The sequence below is a fragment of the Astatotilapia calliptera genome, chromosome 10 (assembly GCF_964374335.1).
Source record: "Astatotilapia calliptera chromosome 10, fAstCal68.1, whole genome shotgun sequence".
NCBI classification, from domain to species: Eukaryota; Metazoa; Chordata; class Actinopteri; order Cichliformes; family Cichlidae; genus Astatotilapia; species Astatotilapia calliptera.
Genome location: NC_137431.1, coordinates 29,058,058 through 29,082,016, shown reverse-complemented (window position 1 = coordinate 29,082,016; position 23,959 = coordinate 29,058,058). Strand labels below are relative to the sequence as shown.

At 42.6% G+C, this 23,959-nt stretch overlaps 1 protein-coding gene across 1 annotated transcript; it reads right to left on the bottom strand.

Moving 5' to 3' along the window:
• Positions 1-2,517: 2,517 nt before the first annotated feature.
• rcc1l (RCC1 like) lies at positions 2,518-22,573 on the bottom strand. Its single transcript, XM_026182578.2, has 12 exons — positions 22,372-22,573; positions 21,410-21,695; positions 21,082-21,211; positions 19,431-19,559; positions 16,514-16,580; positions 15,885-15,936; positions 15,474-15,558; positions 14,592-14,773; positions 8,264-8,351; positions 6,442-6,615; positions 4,377-4,462; positions 2,518-3,889 (listed from the first exon to the last, which is right to left on the bottom strand). Exons 2-12 carry the CDS (start codon positions 21,692-21,694, stop codon positions 3,812-3,814), a joined length of 1,356 nt encoding a protein of 451 aa, XP_026038363.1. The 5' UTR covers position 21,695; positions 22,372-22,573; the 3' UTR covers positions 2,518-3,811.
• Between the last annotated feature and the right edge of the window lie 1,386 nt (positions 22,574-23,959).

Below are 23,959 nucleotides of genomic sequence, written 5' to 3'. Positions count from 1 at the left end.
CTGGATGTGGTTCATTATATACAGTGTCATGTGTCTTTTGAAGCCTCAAATTTGGTTAGGGTGAGGTTAGACTTGAAGGGCATGTGCAGAACACAGTGCAGCTTTCAGAAGGTAAAGAACCAGACACAAAAACATAGTTTTGGTTCAGCATCATCACAGATGTTAGTGCTGCACCTGGTAAATTGTTCATGACTAAGCAAACTTGTTTGGGATTGACCAAGTTAATCTCCATTATGCTGTCACCAACTGTGACTATAATCATGCGGACCCTTCTCACTGTTCCACAGGTGCATCTGTGAAATAATGCCTCCTCCTAAACGCCAGATATGGGTCAACTCATCACATAATTTGAATGGGATATTAAAAGTGGTGAATGAAGTTTTCCTCTCAGCCACGCAAACCAAAGCTTCTCCTGCACATTCTCAAATCCTGCTCTGCAGACGGTCGCAGGTCGTACGTTTTATGCTCACTCTGTAATTTTGCGTAAATACATTTCCGGGCTCTTCAGAGGGCCGTCAAGTTGTCATAATGATGAATGGCCCAGAATACAAGAGCTCAGCAAAGAGAACAAAGCAAAGCAGTGCACATCGGGCTGACTTCAGCAATACTCCGTGTTCTGTGAGAATTAACGTGTCCATCATGTTGATATCAGGAAACCCGAGTTAGAGTCGAGGTTAAAAATCAGCTTAAAGAGCACGTGTGAGGAGTCGGATCAAATCAGGTAACAATTAATTTTATGGGTTCAATTCTTACAAGTCTTTCTTTCCTACCAATTCATCCGTTTTCTAAACCGAAGTTTGTTTCACTGTATAGAAAACAAAGATGTGCCATTTAATAGTCAGGTGAACGGATAAGATTGCACGACGATTAAAATTAGTCACAGTTTGCCAGTTGTTTTGATTACATTTTTAACACACAAAATTTAGTCTAGAACGTGTTTGAAATACAGCCACAGTCATAGTTATTCTTTATGAGTCTGGGGTTTTATTGCTGTTATGCTTTAAGTAATAGATTTATTTTTAAATTAGTCAACATTCCAGCAATTAAACCTTTTAACTATTAGCTCTGCAGATTCAAACTTGATACAAATGTTACAATGTAAACTGGAGGTGGACCAATTAATCGCCGCCTCCTTTAGCTGGAATTACAGTCCTTTAAAATGTGTTCAATTCACTTTTATTTATATAGTCCCAAATAACTACAACAGTGCCCTTTATATTATAATACTTTTTAAACCCTTCAATATTAGAAAGAACCCCAAACAATGAGACGATCCCCTGTGAGCAAGGACTTGGCGACTGTGTGAAGGAAGAACTCCCTTTAAACAGGAAGAAACCTCAAAGAGAAACAGGCTCAGAGAGGGGGGGGGGGGCAATCAGCTGGGGGTGAGGTAGGAAGGAAGGCAGCATGGGAGCATTTATCATTTATAAGTAAACAAGCAGCTGTTTCAGCTTCAATATTATCCTGACTCTTACATGTTTATATGATAGATGAATTGTTAAATGGGGGAGACTGCATACATGTTGAAAAGTGTGTTTCAGGAGCAGGTTGTGAGTGCATCCAATTTGTGACTCGTACCGTGATGATGAAACTTCCAGGCAGGAGGAAAAGAGGAAGTCAGAGAAGATTTGTGGATGTAGTGAAGGAAGACATGCAGTGCACTGGTGTCACAAATCTCAAACAGGATTTGTTTCTTCAAATTTAAGCTTATTGTAACTGATACTTCATCTGACGTGCACCTTCCTAAAAATGTAACCACACGTTGCATCCATTCAGTACAGTCCAAAAAAGGATGGATAAACTCAAAAACAGGAACTCGTCTGCCAACTTTAGGCAGCAAAATTGCAGAGCAATGTAGCCAGACCAAGCCAAAGTATAAACGCAGCATCAGCCACTCTGTAGGCTCAAGATGGGTTTTAATGCAGAATTATTTACCCAGCAGCAGCTGTATGTCTTCCTCCCATTGTCCCCAACTGGTCGTGGCGGACTGCTGCCGTTCCCCAGGGCTGGTTCTGCTGGAGGTTTCTTCATATTAAAAGGGAGTTTTCCCTTCCCACTGTCGTCAATGCGCTTGCTCATAGGGAGGGGTCATATGATTGTTGGAGTTTCCACTGTATTATTGTAGGGTCTTTACCTTACAATATAAACTGCCTTAAGGTGACTGTTACTTGTGATTTGGCGCAATATAAATACAAATAAAACTGTCACACACGAGGTGGGGTGCTTCCTGAACAGGTTGCCAGCCTTTTACAAAGACAGGGCTAACAAAAAGACAACCGCTTACTCTCACGTCCACACTTTGGTCAATTTTAGAATCGCCAATTGTCCTAAGAAGCATGCGTTCGGTCTGCAAGAGGAAACCCACACAGGGACAGGAAGAACACGCAAACTCTACATAGAAAGGCCGCAGTGGTCAAGAAGGGTCAAACCATAAACCGCATGACAACGCTGCCTCTCCACGACCTCCAAGAATAGGAAAAAAGCTCCCAGGAAAGCTCTACACATATGCAGACTGCATCATTTAAAACTCTGGCCTTTTATTATGAGCAACCACCACTGTAACATTTCATACATGAGAAAAATATGAAGAGTTTTTGTGAAGAAATTTGCATAGAAGTTATCAGAAATGAAGAGGTTTTTAAGTCTAATACATCAACAAAAAACTGATGTGTACATTTATTTAAAAGTGAATTTATTTTGATTTAGGATATAAAAAGCCAATCGCTTCTTTGCCATTCAGTGATTTTCACGGGAAAAGCAGACACAACATAAACAACTAAGCAAATTGTTCCTCTTATTTCATTTTACAGCCATCAGCAGCCACTTTTCAGCCCCAACACTCCTACAATCAGCATCCTCTCACCCTGTCAGCGCGACACGATTGTAGTTGCTGTAGATTTTCGCTGCTTGCGTATGCAGAACGTGCGGGCGCGACCGATGACACGGGAGCTCGGGTTGTAAAATTGATTCCTCGAAACCTGTTTTCTCCCTCGGGCTGAGTGCCTTCACCTCTATTTGCAGTTGGCAGGGAGATAATCATTTCTGTGGATTGTTTTGCTGTCATTGGTTTTTCAACAGCTGCAGTGTTTTACAAATATTTTATCGTGCCGCAGAGATTTAAAGCGCTGCTGCATAATGTTTGAAATAAACCCAAACCGTACGAGTCTGTCGATGGCGCGCTTCACCGGCCACATTTTCCTGTTGTTTCTCCAGTGTGGCAGCAAATGAGTCACACGTGAGAGAAAATTAAAGTTAGAACCACATCGAAGCTGGTGAGAACACGAGTGACAGGGACAAAACAATAGGAATACTGCTGCAGCTAAAGTTTATTTTTATAATCACTCTGTGTGCAGAAGAGCTGTTTAGTCGATAAAAGTTCAGTTTTTAGTCCACAGTGACCACATCCAATGTCTCATTTTATCCAGAAGCCAAATATGTTCAGTGTATTCTTAAGAACAGCAAATTTTCACAGAAAGATTCACTGTTTTTCCCACCACAGCGTCACTGAATAATCAATTAACTGACGACTCGTTTGAGCTCTAGTTGTGATAAAATGAGGCTTGGATGTCTTTCCCACATGACCTTAAGAATAAAGAATAAAGTGAGCAGTGTCAGTGGAAGTTTGCTGCGCAATCATCCGCTCTGCCCTCCGCTGACGTCAGCGCGTGACCGGGTCCACCGCCTGTGGAGAGCAGCTGGCTTCGCCGCTCCACACCGAGCCTCCAGTCGGCTCTCCGGGGCAGCCGGGGGTCAGCGGGAGGCCTCGGCCCAAACATCCAGGCTTAATCCACCGCTGGTGAGGACAGGAGGCTCACAGGAGGGACTTCGCCAGCGCCACCATGTGGTCAACGCCACACGCTACATCCACCACTTGGCCTGGTACAGTCACCTGAGGTGGAAAAATAACCCACAAGAAGGAAGTCAACAACAACATAAAATGGAAGGAAGTAAGGAAGGAAGACGTGCAGTTTCTGTGCTTTTACTGCACATACAGCGAGGACAGAGGGTTTATTTATGTTCTTTCTTTTGTACGTGACCCAGGATTTCACAATGTGCAACACTGACAAGAAGTGTGAGCTCTACACAATCCTGTTAAAATGTCTTGAGAGGACGTGCTGATAGAAGTCTGCAGACTTAAATTGAAAATCTCAACAGGGCACATACAGGTAGCGAATATTTTATAACACCTTCACACACAGACAACCGTACTTTTTTCTACTTAAAGCACACAAAATTTTCCCCAGAATACAGATGACACAAGTATATGGAAAAAGCATTTATTTTGATCCAAAGGAAGAAGAAGTGGGTCAAAAATAGACGCTCAGCTGCATGGTTTTCTCTTTGTTTGGATGACTAATACTGAATCGGTGTCTTACCCGCCACGGGAAGTACTGGTCGTCTTTCTTCCCGATGCCCAAACAACCCCTCACATTCTTCCCCCACACGAAGAGCTCACCCCGATCTGAGAAGCAGACATTTAAATAAATAATAATAAAATAAATATCAGTAAGCTGTGACCACAGATTAGAAGGATGAAGCATGGAGCAGTAATGTAATAACAACAAGTTTCAAGTTTATTCATTTATATAGCACTTTTAAAAACAACAGTTGTTGACCAAAGTACTGTACAATAATAAAGACATACCAAATAAAATAGAATATAGATTAAGAAAAAATAGACTTGATGGTTGGTTGGTTGATGATGCAGATTCCTGCATTGCTTCCCGGTAAAAAAAACAAAACAAAAACAAACAAAAACCCAGCAACATAGCAGCAAATGCAACGAAGACATAAACACGAACACCAACGATATCTGCACTGCCAATGCTTCAAGATAGAAAAACTACATTAAAAGGTTACACACAAGCCACCGATGATACAATATCCACAGATGAGAAAGAGGTTTGTCACTTAAAATAACACAACTCCCAAACATATCCTTGATATTCAACTTCAGCTAATGAACCGTGGACACCCTGAATGTGCTCGTCTCAGCTACACAGTTCAGGCCCTTTCCACCTACTCTTCAAACGCATCCGATCAGAATGTTTGAACCAGAAGATGAACTGAAGCACCAAAGGTGGAGCTGAAATCAGAGCGTAACGGGCCCTGAATTAATTAAAAGGCAGTTACTAGTTCTTAGCGAGCACTTCGGTCAGTTTTGGAGAATTTAACCAAACCATTCAGACCTCTGGATGGTTTGTGAAAACTCCAGAAGAGGAAGACGTCACCTGTAGCCTCTAATACACCAAAGGAAGTCAGTAACACATTGATCATCTTTTATTGGCAGTATTCAATTAAAAGGAAAAAAGAAAGAAATCTTCCTGTTTTTCTTCACTATTTAAACTTTTCTGCTTTGTTTACAGTTTCTGTCAATTAAGGGAAAATTTCTGCGCTTCAGTTATAAAGCAAAGTCTTGCTAATGAGCTCCCAGTGCTTCATATGTTTCCTAAAGTGTGAGCCTAAAGAGTCGTGCTGATGGGTTTGTTCGATTCCAGTAGCACGGCTTTACGAAGTAGAAACACTGAGCTGTATTGTTATACTGCTTGTTTTGGTCTCAAGACCAAAAGAGAGTAGGTAGAAGTTAATACTTATCAAGACCTACTTACTGTTAGTCCCTCCCTATGTTACATTCTAACAGTGTTTTTTATATACACACTTAAGATCGAACTACCACCCCGGGCTTTTCTCTGTGGAATCAAACACAGGACCTTTATGCTCTGAGGGAGCAGCTAACCACTGAGCCACTGTGCTTGTTTTTCTGGTGTTAAAGACTTCCTTCTGGATTAAGAGAGCACCTTTCTGACACAGCAGTGCAGTCATAAAGGTCAGGCTGACAATGGTCAGATCAGTGCAGCGTATTCAGAAATCTCAGGCTGGTGGCCTCACCTCTTTGATTCATTAGATTTATTCACTCAGCTTTACGCAGCTCCGTCTGGAGTCTTAACGTCTCTTTTCACAAATGCAGTTGGTCCTCCCTACAATAACTTCAAGTTACCCTTTTACTCACTAAACTCCAAAAAACAATGAATGCTTTTAGGAAACGAGAACAACTCAGTCTGAAGTTTTAGTGCCGTTGGCTGGTTCCAGCCTCAGCCTCGGACTAATAAAACCTGACAAAAGAGATGTTTCCAGTCCAGTGTTTCAGCGACAAAAACAAGACGAGACAGACTTTTTCATTTCAGCGCCATAAACACACTGCATCACCTGACTCAGCGATAAACTGTTCCCCCAGCGGGCACGTCCGCCTCTTTTTAAGCACCTGAGACTGCAACGACTGCACTGCGAGTTTTATTCTTCCATTTCTTATCCGGGCTCAAAAAAAAAAAAAAGCAGAAATCTGAGCAATAAGGCAGGAATATTGTAAAGAAGCATCACTGTGCAGGTCAAGATGTGATGCTGATTTGACGTGGAGAGTTTGTGTCTTTTCTGTGCGCATACCTGTCACTGCAGCAAAATGGCTGAGGCCACACCTGATCCTGGACACAACACCTGAGGGGTTAAACTCAGACCGTCCAAACAGTGTCGGGGGAATCATCTCTGGGGTCGAAGACTCTGACAGTTTGGGGCCTTTTCCAAGGATACCATAGCCCCACACAAACACCTCTCCTTTGTCTGGTAAGACACACAAATACCGGACTTTAGAGCTCGACTAGGAGAAAAAGCTACACATATCACAAAACTACGAGCCGTTCTTTTACAACTATCTGACAGAACGGCTCGTTCTAAAGAGCTCTCTGAATGCAAGCGTAGTCCTGTAACTGTTACAGTTCAGCCTTTGGAGTTTCTTCCCTCCTGGTCCTCAGTCCATAAGCGGCATTATCACAAATTAGCAACATAGTTACAGAGCGAGGTCACTGAGTGCTGAAGCGCAGAGTGCGTAAAAGTCTCCAACGCTTTGCTGCAGAGGTCCAAACCACCTCTGGCATTAACATCAGCACAAAAACTGTCACCGAGCTTCATGGCATAGGTCTCCATGATCGAGGAGCTCCTGCAGACGTAATGTGTAGCTGACCCAGTACTCTCTTCTATACAGCAAAAATATTATTTGACTAGAAAGTCCAGGAAGTTCACACCCAACCACCCAATGTCTGTTTTTTGTAATTTATTTTAAATGTATCCACTTTATTTGAATTTACTGACATCCCACCGTCAGCGGGTCACTGTTAGGATTACTGTCCTGTGTGCAGGGCTGAAATGGTACAGATAGCAACAGATTCTTCTCAACAGCAACGAACCAAAAACATGACTGATGAAGACAGCAAGCTGGTTATTATTAGTAGTATTGCAGCAGTGAACACAGATACTAAATATTTTTAAATAAGAGCTGCCTTTATTCACATAAACCCTAACCATCATTTTATAGAGCTGCCACATGATAAATGTTAAAAGTCACCAAAGACTAAATGAAACGTACATGTCATCTGTCCCCTCGGGCTAGAGGAATCTTACCTTTTGACCCCCCTGAATGTTCACCCAAAATGCTTCAAGACTTTATAGTTTTATAACCTAATATTCAACACAGCCTCGTTATTTTTTTATTCAGGAGTAGAGCATAGAAGATGGGAAAATGGACTAAACAGTTAATACGATCACAGGACCTCTTTACTGGGAGTAATATGTAAGGCAAAAAATGGCAGCACAAACAACCTCCACAATTATTACACATGATTAGAGGTCCTAGGGTAATACTGATCCCGTGTTAAAGTATCATCACTTATGTACAGCTGAAGGTTTTATATAGCTTTCATTCTGCATTCATAATCACCAGTAATGAAGAGTGTTATATCTAACATGTAATGTGCAAGTCTGATTGAGTAAAAGTGGAAGGAAGCTACTTTTCCCCAAAAATGTCTAAAAATAGGACCAGAAATGTGTCACTCAGTCAGGATGAATTTATTGGAAATCAGCCTGCCGGTTGACTCAACATTGACGGAAACAAACCACCCACCGCTCCAAGGATGAGTAAAAGCTCAGTTTTAGCACGGTACACTGATGTTTACCTGAAACAGTTAGTCACAGTCTGCCACCACGTCAAAAAGGTAAATGAACAAACAAGCCAGACATGATAGGAACAAACTGGAAGCCAGACATCCAAAACTGTGCTGAGCGATGCTACCGAGAGGCCACGTGTGGAGCGACTGCTCTAGACTCAAACTAGAAAATGCATTTTTAATCCTACAAGCCAGACAGTGTAAAGGAAACTTTTCCGACACAAATCGTCCGCTTTTGTTATTTTTCCTGTTTGATTGTGTGAACTGACCGTTGAGTATGGCCACCTGTGTGCCTCCACACGCTGCCTGAACCACCTTTCCGCAGCCTTTCAGAGGGAGATGACGAGGAGAGTTCATCTGAAAAATAAACAAAAGAAAAATGAATAAAAGATATCTATATGAATAATCGAGTAAACGTTGAGTTTGGTCTCTCTGCAACGTGCTTTCTGTCTTTTCCCCCAAAGCCTTGGCCTCATCCAAGAATTATGAACAAATCATTAAAGGCAATAAGTCAACTTCTACAAGTTCCTTTTTGGTCCTAATTTTATACATCTGATTGAAAATATGTTCCTGAAATCATTTACCAAGAGATTAGACATCCGAGGACATCTAAGGACTAAAAACAGTTTCAGTTAGAGGCAAAAGTTCTGCATTCAAACTGCAGCATGCAGTAAAGGTAGCATTTACACATAAATACTCAACTTTGGACGACGCTTTGAGAATCAAGTGGAGACTGTGAGTAAGGCTGACATTTCTTACAGGCAGAAGACAAGTCAGCCTGCGTCAGAGTCCTCTCTCTACTGAAATTACTTCCTGCGATTTAGAAAAGAGTGCTTCATGTGTAAAATGTGCAGGAGGGAGGGAGGACTCAGAATCGTTCTCCAGCCGGTAATAGACAACCTGCTGTATTCTCACATGGGCTTAATCTGACATCTCTCAGACTGTGTACTAGGAAGATGGCAAGTTAAAGGACGTTTAATGTCCAATTTAACTGCGGTGGAAAGTTGCGTTCTCACTCAAGGCTCTAGGAAAGTTCAGAGCTGATGGGCTCAACAGCTGATGGAAAAACAGCTTCATAGTGCAATGTAATGTAATGCAATGAGTTAACTGCTTAGCTTCACATTAATGCACATTAATTCAGTCTTTGTGACACACAGCATCTTTAAAAATGCAGGTTTACAAAGTGTTTTAACAGCAAACAAAAGCAGATTACTAAATTCAAAACAGAAAGCCAGACATTAGGTCAGGATAAGACATGCAGAAGAAACACTCAGTAAATGAAAGGTAAAAATTAATGGTCAGCATAGTTAATGGAGAAAAAGTATCTGAATTTCAGGAGCGGGACCAGACCTCCAAACAAGCTCCATCTGGTTCTCATCTATATATATTCCCCCAGTTCTACAAGGTGTTTGTTCTTGTTTACATGCCTCACCCTCCCTCCTCTTTTTAATTCTTTAACTTCTTCACTTATTTTTAGTAAATGGGGATCTGCAAGGCCAGGGAGTCGCTGCCAGTCCCATTCAAGGCCTTCCACCAAACCGCAGCTAAATTCATGTCCAAGTCATTCACCTTTATCTACTAAACACTGTCAAACCTCAAATGAGGACGTGGGCCCAGCGAGTGAATAGTAAAAAAAAGCTATGAAGCAATTTATCAGAGAAAAAACACACACAAGAAAACTGAACACAAATCTATAAACATGTGTCTTTAGTAGCGATAAAAGGAGATAAAGCTTAATTCTGCAAGTTTTTTTGTAAGACAACCATCATCTGATGGCAAAAGCATGATCATCTTTGGATTTAAGCTCAACTTGGAACAGCCAGAAAGAGCATGTGTGGGGACAGACCCACACATGCTTTAAAAGTAATCCTTTCTTTCTTCTTTCAGCTGTGGGGTCACCACAGCGAATCAGCTGCCTCCATCTCACCTTATTCCTGCATCATCCTTCAGTCACACCAACTCTCTGCATGCCCTCCTTCACTACATCCATGAATCTTCTCTGTGGTTTTCCTCTTTTTTCTCCATATTTAACACGCTGCTTTAAAACTGATCGGTAAAATTAGTAAACTCAATGCTCAACTCAGCTAACCTTTTCACTCCCTTTGATTTAAATCACAGACCAGTTTGTACATTAAAGTCACGTCAATCTCTGCCCGTCTCGTGTAGTCAGACTCCTCTATGCCAGTGTTTTCATAGTTTAGTGGCTCTAATAACGTCATTTCTGGCACTGTTGAACTTTTTAGGCTTTCATCTGATGATTGTTTGATTTGAAGTCTACAGGATATAATTCATCACACTGTGAACTTTTTCCTTTTTACTGGACTCTATGAATCCTGATCACCCGCAGTGCTCAACAGGACGGCCTTAACACCCTAAACACACACACCCGCCCTCTCACATCATCTATAATTGACTGAGTCAGGACTCTTCCAGACTCTTCTAAACCAAGGCACAATGTACATTTCAAATTCCTTTAATTTTAAATATGTTTATATTGCCTATCCTGTAAAATAGTCAGATGTCTATTCATATTAATGTACAGAATTCACCTGCTTGCTGCTACTACTGCACATTCACCCAGTGTGTGTGTGTGTGTCTGTCTGTGTGTATGTATATATATAAAAACACCCAGCACGCCCCTGCGGGCGGTTTATCCTTCAAGCTCGGGTCCTCTACCAGAGGCCTGGGAGCTTGAGGGTCCTGCGCAGTATCTTAGCTGTTCCCAGGACTGCGCTCTTCTGGACAGAGATCTCCGATGTTGTTCCCGGGATCTGCTGGAGCCACTCGCCTAGCTTGGGAGTCACCGCACCTAGTGCTCCGATTACCACGGGGACCACCGTTACCTTCACCCTCCACATCCTCTCGAGCTCTTCTCTGAGCCCTTGGTATTTCTCCAGCTTCTCGTGTTCCTTCTTCCTGATGTTGCTGTCATTCGGAACCGCTACATCGATCACTACGGCCGTCTTCTTCTGTTTGTCTACCACCACTATGTCCGGTTGGTTAGCCACCACCATTTTGTCCGTCTGTATCTGGAAGTCCCACAGGATCTTAGCTCGGTCATTCTCCACCACCCTTGGGGGCATCTCCCATTTTGACCTCGGGACTTCTAGGTTATACTCGGCACAGATGTTCCTGTACACTATGCCGGCCACTTGGTTATGGCGTTCCATGTATGCCTTGCCTGCTAGCATCTTGCACCCTGCTGTTATGTGCTGGATTGTTTCTGGGGCATCTTTACACAGCCTGCACCTGGGGTCTTGCCTGGTGTGATAGACCCCAGCCTCTATGGATCTTGTACTCAGAGCTTGTTCTTGTGCTGCCATGATTAGTGCCTCTGTGCTGTCTTTCAGTCCAGCTTTGTCCAGCCACTGGTAGGATTTCTGGATATCAGCCACCTCCTCTATCTGCCGGTGGTACATACCGTGCAGGGGCCTGTCCTTCCATGATGGTTCCTCGTCTCCCTCCTCTTTCTTGGGTTTCTGCTGCCTGAGGTATTCACTGAGCACTCGGTCAGTTGGGGCCATCTTCCCAATGTATTCTTGGATGTTCCTTGTCTCATCCTGGACTGTGGTGCTGACACTCACCAGTCCCCGGCCCCCTTCCTTCCGCTTAGCGTACAGCCTCAGGGTGCTGGACTTGGGGTGAAACCCTCCATGCATGGTCAGGAGCTTTCTTGTCTTTATGTCAGTGGCTTCTATCTCCTCCTTTGGCCAGCTTATTACCCCAGCAGGGTACCTGATCACGGGCAGGGCGTATGTGTTGATGGCCCGGATCTTGTTCTTACCATTCAGCTGACTCCTCAGGACTTGCCTGACCCTCTGCAGGTACTTGGTGGTTGCAGCCTTTCTGGCGGCCTCTTCATGGTTCCCATTTGCCTGCGGGATCCCCAGGTACTTGTAACTGTCCTCTATGTCTGCAATGTTGCCTTCTGGTAGTTCAATCCCCTCAGTTCTGACTACCTTCCCTCTCTTTGTTACCATCCGACTACACTTCTCCAGTCCGAACGACATTCCAATGTCATTGCTGTATAGCCTGGTAGTGTGGATCAGTGAATCGATGTCTCGTTCACTCTTGGCATACAGCTTGATGTCATCCATGTACAGGAGGTGGCTGACAACTGCTCCGTTCCGTAGTCGGTATCCGTAGCCAGTCTTGTTAATGATCTCACTGAGGGGGTTCAGGCCTATGCAGAACAGCAGTGGGGACAGAGCATCTCCTTGGTAGATCCCGCACTTGATGGTAACTTGTGCTATGGGCTTGGAGTTGGCCTCTAGTGTTGTACGCCACATCCCCATTGAGTTCCTGATGAAGGCTCTTAGGGTCCCATTGATCTTGTACAATTCTAGGCATTCCAGTATCCAGCTGTGGGGCATTGAGTCATAGGCCTTCTTGTAATCAATCCAGGCAGTGCACAGGTTGGTCAGTCTGGTCTTGCAGTCTCGGCTGATTGTTCTGTCTACCAGTAGCTGGTGTTTTGCACCTCTGGTATTCTTGCCAATTCCTTTCTGTGTCCCGCTCATGTATTGACCCATGTGCCTGTTCATCTTAGCCGATATGATGCCTGACAGGAGCTTCCATGTAGTACTGAGGCAGGTTATTGGTCGGTAGTTGGAGGGGACCGGTCCCTTCTTGGGGTCCTTGGGGATCAGGACCGTCCGGCCTTCAGTTAGCCATTCCGGGTGTCTTTCGTTAACTAGCAGCTGGTTCATTTGTGCTGCCAGACGCTCGTGGAGTGCAGTCAGCTTCTTCAGCCAGTAGGCGTGAACCATGTCGGGCCCTGGTGCTGTCCAACTCTTCATACTAGAGACCCTTTCTTGGATATCTGCCACTGTGATGGTTACTGGACCCTGTTCAGGGAGGTCGCTGTGGTCTGCCCTCAGATCCTCTAGCCACTGAGCATTGCCGTTATGGGTTGTGTCCTTCTCCCATATGCTCTTCCAGTATTGCTCCGTCTCCAGCCTTGGTGGTGCTGTTCTCTTATTGTTCCCTTGCCACTGAGAGTACACCTTTGCTGGTTCTGTGGAGAACAGCTGGTTTATTCTCCTGCCTTCTTTCTCTCTGGTGTACCTCCTCAAGCGGCTGGCCAAGGCTGTGAGTCTTTGCTTGGCAGTTTCCAAGGCCTCAGGTATGGACAGCTTGCTGTATTTCTTAGGCACCTTATTTGTCGCACCTTTCTGCAACTCCGTTAGTTGGCTAACCTCCCTCCGTGCTACTTTGATCTTGCCCTCTAGCCTCCTTCTCCATGGAGGGTACTGCCCCTTGTCGCTGTTCAACTTGTAGCCAAGCATCTCACTGATCACTGCTGCCGTATTGTAGATCAGCTTGTTAGTGTCGGTAATCGTGGTTGTAGGTATCGTCCGTAGTGCTGCATTAACATCATCTAGCAGACCTTCTGAGGGTACTTCACGTAATCTTGGTAACCGGCTACGGGGGATCCAGGTTTCAAGCTTGGCCATGATCCTATTTTTCAGGTCAGTTCCTCTCGCACTCAACGATCCTTCTCCTATCGCACTTGGGGCTATGTACCCAATCTCGGGTGGGGGTGATGATATCTCCCCCCTGACCTGGCGTCCTGACTCCTCCTTGCCGTAGCATTTGTGTTGTACCTCGTCAATCTCTAGCTGTGAGAGCAGTCCCTTCTTTCGAATGTTGGAACACTGAGCTACTAGTTGTTTCGCCGTCATTGTGGATGTTGGGTATCGAAGAATCCATAGGTCCCTCATCCTATTCATGTAGCCCCTTCCGCCGGGGTTACTTGCGTAGTAGCATTCCAACAACGCCCTGTTTTCGTCCCTTGCCCACCGATGCCTTCTTGTTCCAGTAGCCCACTTTTCGTCAGGGTGCCCTGGTTCCTCAACACCTGACGCGGACCTTGTTGATCCGGGCGACGTCCGAGCCGGCATGCCTTCATATTTATCTGTCTCGCTCATGTCTGCGGTAGGCTTGCTTAGCATAGGGGGTCTAGCCTTAGGACCCTTACTGGATACAGACGCCCCAGGCAGGAATCGAACTTGCGATCCTCTGTTCCAAAGGCGTGTAGTTTAACCACTACGCTATCCAGCTGCTATATATATATATATATATATATATATATATATATATATATATATATATATATATATATATATATATATATATATATATATATATATATATATATATGTATATATATATATGTATATATATATATATATATGTATATATATATATATGTATATATATGATGTTCTTCCCCTACACCCCCCCCCCCCCCCCCCCCAATTTTTGCACATGTCAAGGAGCGTGTCAGGCTACATTTCACTGTGTGTTATACTTGTATAACTATGCATGTGGCAAATAAAGAACCTTGAACCTTATATTAGGACTATTTGTCGGCACAATCTTATGAACCTTTAACAACAAATTTCTCTGAAATTTGTTCTTCAGTTCAGTTCTAAAAAATGTAAAAAAAGAAAGAAAAAAATAGTGGCTACAGTAAAGTGAGCTGCTTCGCTCTGACGGCGTGGACAGATGAGTGACAGGTGGAAATGGAACCAGGCAGAGGCTTCAACCAGCCACATGAGCGGGCCCTGTTCAGGCACCATCAGTTCCCCTCACCTGTGTAGCCTGTGTGACAAAGGCCAGCTGCCTGTATTCGGAGTTGCCCCATCCATACAGCTGCCCATCTTTGGAAACAGCCAGGCTGCAGTCCCCATATGTACTGATCTGCTGCACTTCCACCCCGGCTAGATCTCCTCCCACCTCCACCGGACTGGAACTGATGTTGTGGTGCCCCAGCCCTGGAATATGAGATGCTGCAGTCAGCAAATGTCTCCAGAAAATTATTAAAAGTGAAAATCTTACAAATAAAAGTTATTTAGCAGCAACCAGGGCTTAAAATCAATGCCAACGTGGAGTTCATCTGATGGCTACTAGAGGCTGGCTAGGTGGTACAAATCATCCAGTAAGTCTCTGCTTCAGTTTTTGGTGAACTTATTTCTGTTTTGTTAGCCTGTTATTTAGCTTTAAGTAGCCACTTGTACTTTTATGGATGCAGCTTGTTAATCAGCCAATGTCATAAGCTGGCTATCATTAGCAGGTAACTTGACGTTCCACCCTTTCAACCACATGAGGGCTTTTCTGGCTCCCTAGAAACAAAACGGCAGGGGCCAATTATAACTCTAAAACTTCAAAAACAATCAGAGATTGAAGTTGGCTCCAGCAGGTTTTACCTGAAGTGCCTAAAAAGCAGATAACTGCTAGCATTGGTATCATTATCAGTCGTATACACCCCCCCCCCCAAGAAAAAGAGAAACTTGGCAATAATTTTGTTTTGATATACTAAACTGTATGAACACATCGCTGTTAATGTTATATGTTAAAAGCCACTCTACTGAAACAGAAATGTCCACTGTAGTAAAGATCACTTTTTTCTCTTTATATTTTTTGGTGTTCAAGGTTAGTGGATGCCGAGTTTCATGACATGCGACGCGCACTGACCCGTCTGTCCATCTGCACCCCATCCACAGGCGAACACCTTTCCTGTCTCTGTGAGGAAAAGGCTGTGGTCCTGCCCACATGCCACCTGGAAAAAGTAATAAAACACACATTAACTTCAGTGGTTGGTGTCACATCAAGCCAAATGCTCAATTAATCCATCAGGAAAGATAAGATTCAAGTAACGACCTCATGAAAAAAAAGACTAATTTAATGAATGGACTTCTGAGAGGAGGTGATTAGTGTAGCAACAGCACCAAATGACATTTTAATACGCGTACTGGGCAGGTGTTAGCATGCTTAAAATAATCTGGATCTGGACAGGATGTGAAGCAACCAAATGTTTGGAAAGGGAGGGAAATGAGACATAGAAAAACCGTCTGTCATCACTGCTCAGACACAGCCTGCACTCACCTGGATGACCCTGCTGCTGAAGCCCTCTATCTTGTGAATGATGTGACTGCCACTGTTGAAACGCAAGAAAGAGAAATGACAGATTCATCACCCAAGCATAGCAGTGCCTTTAGGAGATCGCAGCAGCATGCCAGCCTTCCTTTAACCTCCCGCCAGCATGTGTAACCAAGGCAAAGAGCCAAGGGAGTTTTCGATAGAGCAGTGATTTCCAAAGCGAGGGTCACAGCCCAAGGTGACATTTTCAGTTTTCTACATACATTTGAAAACTATAACTATAAGTTACAGCTATAGCAGAAAAAGCTATCAGGTTAATGTGGCCTGTGTGGCTCCTCCATGCATGTACTGTTACCGACTGATTCTAAATTAGCCATAGGTGTGAATGTGAGTCTGAATGATTGTTTGTCTTCCTGTGTTAGCCCTGGAGACCTGTGCAGGATAAACAGCCTCTCGCCCTGTGACACCTGGGATAGGCTTCAATCGAAAAGGCGGTCTCATATGATTTCCAAAATAAAAGCTTCAATAGAGACCAAAGACGCTTCCAGATGAAATCGCCGAAACCTGCTGGTTTCTCTGTGACATCAGAAAATTGCTGGTGTATTTCACCAACAGCAGAATACAGAAAGACACACCTGTAGACTTCATCTTCAACTATCCGCCTTCCACACTGGCCATAGGCGTTGTTGCCCATACTGAAAACTAGAGAAAAGGACAGAACAGAGAGAGGAGTGTGAGGGTGCGAGAACGCATCGTGTAAAGTCACATTAATGATTAAGACTAGTTTAATTTAATCAGTTATTATTCATCTCTGGCTCTCTTCCACAGTGTATCTTTTGTTCCCTCCCCTCACCCCTAACCAGTCACGGCAGACGGCCGCCCCTCCCTGAGCCTGGTTCTACCGGAAGCATCTTCCTGTTAAACGGGAGTTTTTCCTTCCCACTGTCACCAAGTGCTTGCTCAAACAGGGACACTGAATGTTGGGATTTTCTCTGTATTATTGTAGTGTCTTTACTATACAACATAAACCACCTTGTGAGGTGACTGTTGATGTGATTCGGCACTATACAAATAAAATTGTTTTGAATTTAATTGTTTAATTTATTAACATTTTTAAAACATTTCAATTATCCAATTTTTGTCATTTTTGTGTAAATGAATTACTCTTTTTTTAATTTTAGACATGATTAGAGATGGCACAATACCACTTTTTTATGTCCGATACCGATACCGATATCATAAATTTGGATAACTGCAGATACCGATATGAATCCGATATAGTGTTTTTTAATCAACAAAACTGTTTTTTAAATATCTTGCTGCATTTTGTATAAGTTCATACTCAAGTTTAAAACAACAACTACACTAAAGCTATTCTGTTATACCTGTATGCAAAAAAAAATATTTCATAGTTCAGCAATACTGATCAATCTAATAAACTTAAACCTACACCATCCTCCCTATTCTGGTATTTTAAAGAGTACTTAGCGTAAATATTAAGCAACCTAACTAATAGGGTTCCAACTCCCAGCAACAACAAAAATAAATAAATAAAAAATAGGGAACCACCCCTCACGCTCCACCTCAACGTAATCAACCTTAATTTGATGCAGTGTGAAAAAAAATGCACAGAAATCAATTATTTTTCAAGAAATATTAAATAGATTCAACATCTTTCTTCAACAAAATTGCAGACTGCACAGATGGTACCTTCCCAAAGGAAAAAGTACTATAGCTTACTAGGGTATATATATTAGACTTAATAGTTACTATATACAGTAACTGACTTCTATTCATTTTACATCAAATTAAAACTTTGGGTGTCAGATAATTATTTATTAAAAGCTAGACATTTTAAATGAGAATAAGAAAGAAAAGTATGTCTTTGTGCCCCCTTTTCACTGTTAATGCCCTATCGGCCCCCCTGGCTAAACTTTGCTAGATCCGCCCCTGCACAGTTACCAGCGTCAGCTACGTAGAAAAAGATCCTCGAGTAGAAAGTAATATTAAATAAATTCTAACAACAGCTGATCAAGCTTAAACGTGCTGCTGTTGTTCAGCCGCTGGTTTCCTCTTTCTGGTGCAAAGTGGGCCAAAAACAAAGACGGACTCGCGACAGAAAAGCCGATCAGCTGATCATTAAGCAGTTTCATGATTGAAGTAGCAGCAAGAAGAGGCAGTCGCTCCATATATCGTTTGTTAAGCTTAACGCAGGAATGCTTTACAAACATTCAGAGATGGACTTACACACTTGCTTTACTTCTCTCGGGGATAACTTTGTCGGAGATGAAATGCCGGGTTGCTAGCGAAGCTCCAAATGCTATCCAGACCACCCACAGGTCCCGCATGCCACAGCTGCTCTATCACGTGATGCATACTGCTCCGACGTGCTAACGTTCTGAGGTGAGTTACGGCGTGTTGCAAGTTTTGTGAGGTGCTTTCGTGATATTTAATGGATCGGATTACATTTTTTATTTTTCTCCGATATCCGATCCAGTAATTTAGGTCAGTATCGGACCGATACCGATACGTAATATCGGATCGGTCCATCTCTAGACATGATATTACATAACAATATATTGCATGTGTCCCACTCTACCTCACTAAAAACTGATTCTCAAATAAAAAAGAAACACCTGAGAAGCTCAAAGTGTTTTAGATAAAGTTGTTTTTAAAAGCTTTAATGGACTCTGCAGTACATGCAATGAAAAGCTGTAAGATTATTGACTTTAATACTTTGATTACATTTAGTAGCAACAACAATCTGCTATGTTGTTTAAACTAAGGTTTAAAAAAGAGATAGTTTGAGTTTGACAGAACAGCTGTCTGGCTAACTTCAGCTGCAGAATTAAACGCTCTGTATGCTCTGCAAACAGGTGCACCAGGCTTTGGTCACACAGGCGATATCAAGGACAGCAGAAACATAACCTGCAAGATGATTTTATACATGCTGTTTTTATGACTCGGTGGCCACTTAAAATACAAGTAATTTAGATAACTGCATAAATACTCATGTCAGAAAAATCTAAAATATCAGCTGCAGTACCCTTTAAAACAACGCACCGCAGTAGATCGCACTGTGTGTTAGCCACGACACATCTTTCTTTTGTCAGAAACTAGCCTCACAAATCTTGGGAGTAAATGTTTACCAGCAAATTACCACCAGTTAAAACAACATCACAACAAAGCACTCTGCAATTTAGCAAAACACAATAAAAGCCCATTTAAATTAAAAAACAGAAAAGATTCTGGCTGGCAACCAAAAGTGGCAAAAAGCCTTTTCACAAATTAGGATTTGAATGAAGTAAAACGCTTGTTGGAACATCGGTCTGCTAATTTACTGAATGTACCAGAAGACCTTAATGAGCTTTCTGCATGAGCTGTAACAGCTGCCTGATAATGATTCATTTTTGGTTGGCGGTGGGTGGATGATGTAAAAGGACACATGGTGTGACAGGTGGCTGAAAGGTTTCTACAGGGGGGGGGGCGACATGCTCCGCAGCTTTTTGTGGGTTTGGATTTAGGCTGGTGCGGAAGGTGTGCGTCTCTTACCTCCCTCTCGGTCAGTGAGGACTAGAGAGTGAGCCCGGCCACATGCAACCTGAACCACTCTGGTCTGCAGAGGCTCGACGAGAGGCAGGGCCACCGGGGACGGCTCCAACACGTAGTCGTAGCTCTTATCTACACAAACAGGGCGAGACGACACATGAACAAATAGCAGTGATGCTCCTTAAGTAATATTAATATAAACTTGTTAGAGAAACACTGTGAAATGGAATGTGACACATGGAAGAAACACACTCACAACATATCCCCGTGCTAACACAAGAAGACCACTCCTCAGCTCTATCCCATAGACTATATGGGATAGATATATACCCTTGTAGATATATAAAGGATGGATATAGTTTATGGCAGGTTACCACTTTAGTTTTCCAAATTACACATTACAGCCACTTGGCAGCTTTGACTCACAAATGTAACCCTAGAGAGCCGATTATGGTCACTGCAATGGTCTTATAACGTAAAAACAGTGACGTCACTGTTAAAGAGGGCATGGGTACTTACTGCAGTATTCGCCATTCAGATCGACCCGATATATTAGCAGGAGTAGAAGATATTGAAAACAGAAGCAAAGACATCTTTAAAAAGCCTCCTCTTTGCTGATGCTCTTATCACAGGCATGGTAGGATAGCTTTTATTACCCGTTACTTTCCTGTTAATAACTTTGTTGCAATTCACTGCAATGATCAACTTTTCCTCCATGAGGCTTCCTAATGAACACGCAGGAATAGCGGCTCTATTCAGGGATCCCTCCAAACATCAGAGCTCCTCAAACTATGACTAAAGAGCCCAGCCAGCCTATGGAGGAAACTCATTTTGGCTGCTTACATTCATGGGTGAGGGTTGGGACGTAGATGGATGGGTACATCGAACGCCTCCCCTTCAAGTAGAGCTATCCCTTTACCACAACAGTCCGATACCAACGCAAGCTCCACCTGTCACAATTATGCATGAGATCCCTAGATACCAGAACTCCCTTGCTCAAGACAGCCTCTCTTTGGAAATCAGTGGGAGCATTCAATTGATTTCTGGCAGCTTTCAGTGACTGAGAAGCAAAACTGTTGAAGCCAGAAAGTCTTTGGTGGCTCTCATGGGAAACATAATTTACAAAATGAACACCATGCTTTATTCAGTAAGTCTTGGAACTAGTGATTGAGACCACAAACTCATTAGAAGAGTTTCTACTAAGCACATGGATCATGTGACCCAGTACAACCCCAAAATTTAACCTCCAGCATTTGTCTTAACTGCAGACCTTAGTTGTGTAAAAGTTATCCTAATTTCTGGGGTACTTCTTTACTTGTCTCTCCGCTTCTTTTTGCAGACAGCAGTTGCCCCCTGCTGGCCATTAGAAAGAATGCAGGTTTAAGGCACTCTGGCATTGGCTCTAGTTTACAGGCCCAGAAGCTATGTCCCTCCTTGCTATGCAGTTCACATGTATTGTCTTGTACATATATCCTTACCAAAAAAGAAACTTCAAACAAGACTTCACACAGTAACGTACCAGCTACAGATGGTCATCTTATTTATATAGACAATGTATAGCATCGCCATCACCTGATGGGTCCAATAGCCATTCTTCTTTCACATCCAATGTTCTTCAAACTGTCTTTAAAGAAATAAATAGTTTCTGTCTTACGGCGGTCGTGCTGAGTGCGCTGAAAGCCCAACTGAGAATTTTTGTTCAGGCCCATGCCCCACAATTTGGTCACATCTTTGGATGGAGACGCGATGAGAGTGAAACCGTAACCACAGGCAGCAGAGGAGATCTGCAACAGCAGCAACAGAAAGCAAGTTCAGCTTTACAAAGCTCTCTTAAGACATATAAAATGGTTTGTTGACATGGGTATGACTGGCAGCAGCAGTTTACCTGATTTGACTGATATTTTATGAAGTTACACCTAAATAACAATTACTAAATCTTTAGAAGCTCAACCCATAAGACTCATACTGCCGGCCGATTTTACCTGTTCTGCAGTCTCCAGGCGGTAAGGAGTAAGCTGGTATTTGCGGGGCTTCTTCCTGCCGCTGTCTGGGACTACAAAGGTAGGGATGCCAAGTGCACCAGTGAAGCTGAAGCCCCAGACAAACACTTTATGGGTTGGCTTTTTGTGCTGGCCGACATACTGGAAGACCGGATCACTGCCACTCTTCTCCTGGGGTCTGGATGCTTTGCTGAGTGTTGCATACCAACAGACTTGAAGGCCTGCTCTCATGTGCCGGGGACACAGTCGCACATAGGGAAAAGCCATCCTGTAGAAAAAGGCAGGGATAGGGAAAACAATAGAGATGAAGTTGATGTGGTTGTTTAACCCAACTATACTGACATTTAATATTGCAATGATAAGCCACATTAACTGTTCTTTAATTCAAAATAAAAATATTCTTTACTTTTCCATTTAAATATATCAGAATTTTTTAATTGCCTTTACAGAACAATAAAAATATATTTTTGTTTTATCAAATTGTGTTATTATTTTTTAAAAATGTAATATTAATGTGTAGGGGAAAAAACACACTGCCACATTTCATTTACATTTTCTATCAAATTAGGCGTTCTGTAGTTTTACAAAACTACACACACAATACTAGGAGACTTTTACATTTTTATATAAAAGCCTAAAGCCTAACAGTAACTTCGGCATGCACCTGATCCACAGTAGCTTTGATTAAATGCAATTTATGCCTTGGTTAACAATTTAACGTTAGCTGTCCCACATTAAAACAGGCGTACTAAGGGACTCGTGAGCATCCATTTTGGGTTAAATTACACTAAAAATAGCTAATACTAAGTCTTCGTAATCAACCCCGATTTTAAAAACGGATTATAAGGATTTGAATAAGGCATTTATGATTAATCTTATCAGATTGTACATCTGACGCTGCGGAAAGGTAGTTAAAATTAGGTTAAATTTGAAGGGACTTTCACCTCGTGTTCGTTCCAACAGCAGCCACTGAGCCGGGGTAAATTTCTCTTCTCTTCCAGTTAGAGCCGCATTTTGTAATGCTGAGAAACTCACTCGGTATCTACAGAAATGATGACCCAGGTGAAATTATAGGAAAATGTTTCAGGGCCGTTATTCCATGTTTGTTTAGGTCAACTTTCTCCAACCCAGGATGCAGAAGGACCCTCTTCCGTCACGTCTGTTCGCCTTTAAGAATAAAACAACAGCGCCGCCTGCTGCCCTGGAGCTCCAAAAGCGCTCTACAGGTACAGCCAAGGTGAACAGATTAAAGAATGGCAGGAAATATGTGTAAATCATTTTAATGCTGTAGCTGGAGATGACCTAAATGACTTATATAACTCTGCCTAGCTATGTCTACAATAAAAAAAAATCATAATTTATTAGAAGATTTATTGTTTTGACTATAAAATAACACATAACTAAAGCTGTAAAACCTAACAATGGAGTAAATAGATTTGTATAGGTCAGAAGTGCTTTGAAAGCCAATCAAGTTTCCACAAATGGAAGTAAGCAATATCAAACAGCCTGGAAAGACACAAAACAACTTCAATAAGACTTGAGCAGTGGAGGAAAAGATTCAAAAGAGAGGCAAAATGGCCAAAGACATGCAAAAGACCAAGATTACAATATGATAAAAATCACACAGATGTGACTGAAGTTAAAGCAAATGCAAGAAAAATCACTGCAAAGAGAGAAAATGATGCAATCAAAGGTGAGAAGAACAACTATGAGATGCAAAATGACCACAGAGTGGTTAAAAAAAATGACTGCTGGAGGATGTAAAACATATTCCTTTGAGTTAAGATGGTACTATTCTATACTTAGCTTCTCTGGATCATATTTATATTATGTTGTTCAATATCACTTGTGTCAATCAAATTACATCAACATAGTATTATAATTGTGTCCAGGCTGTCTACAGTTTCCTGGCTAATTCAGCACCTGTATATGTGTTCACTGTTATGAAAGTAGCATAATAATCTGATAGAGTAATAATATCTGTTATAGCTTTACCTTCCTAGCCGATAATCTACTCGGGTGTCAGATTAGAGCTGATCTGGAAGTGGGTTAATGCTGCAGAGCTGTCAGGTGAGCACCCGACCTTCGCCTCACAGGGTATTAACCTGCCGTAGCAGAGGTGAATGAAATGCCTGGAGGGTCACATGTGAAAACTTCTGGCCTCGGTGCTGCTGTGAGTATTTTCTGTATGTAACTCACCCACCTGCATCAACCACCTGCCCTCAGAGCGCACACTCCCCCTCTTCTGAAATGTTTACAGGGTTTTCTAACTACCCTGAGTGCAGTTTTATTTATTTATTTATTTATTTATCTAATTTTAAAATACAAGCATTACTGACTTGATCGTCATTATGTCAGTGAAATTAACCATTTTACAGAAGAACATAGTGTGGCATCTGCTGTTATGTCAACACAGTATGGACAGAGTCTGCAATATCCAGGTCTGGTGTGTCATCTGCTCAATACATCACAGATTTTGGCCTCTAATCCTGCAGTATCACACATATCAGTCTGCCTCCTCTAAATGATCCC

Excerpts from the sequence above, each read along its gene's own strand:
- rcc1l (XM_026182578.2), bottom strand. The coding sequence starts at position 21,694 with ATGGCTTTTCCCTATGTGCGACTGTGTCCCCGGCACATGAGAGCAGGC. Across the intron at positions 15,937-16,513 it reads GTTGAAGATGAAGTCTACAG|TGGCAGTCACATCATTCACA; the intron begins GTGTGTCTTTCT and ends GCGTTTCAACAG. Across the intron at positions 14,774-15,473 it reads GGGTGCAGATGGACAGACGG|GGCTGGGGCACCACAACATC; the intron begins GTCAGTGCGCGT and ends CTCATATTCCAG.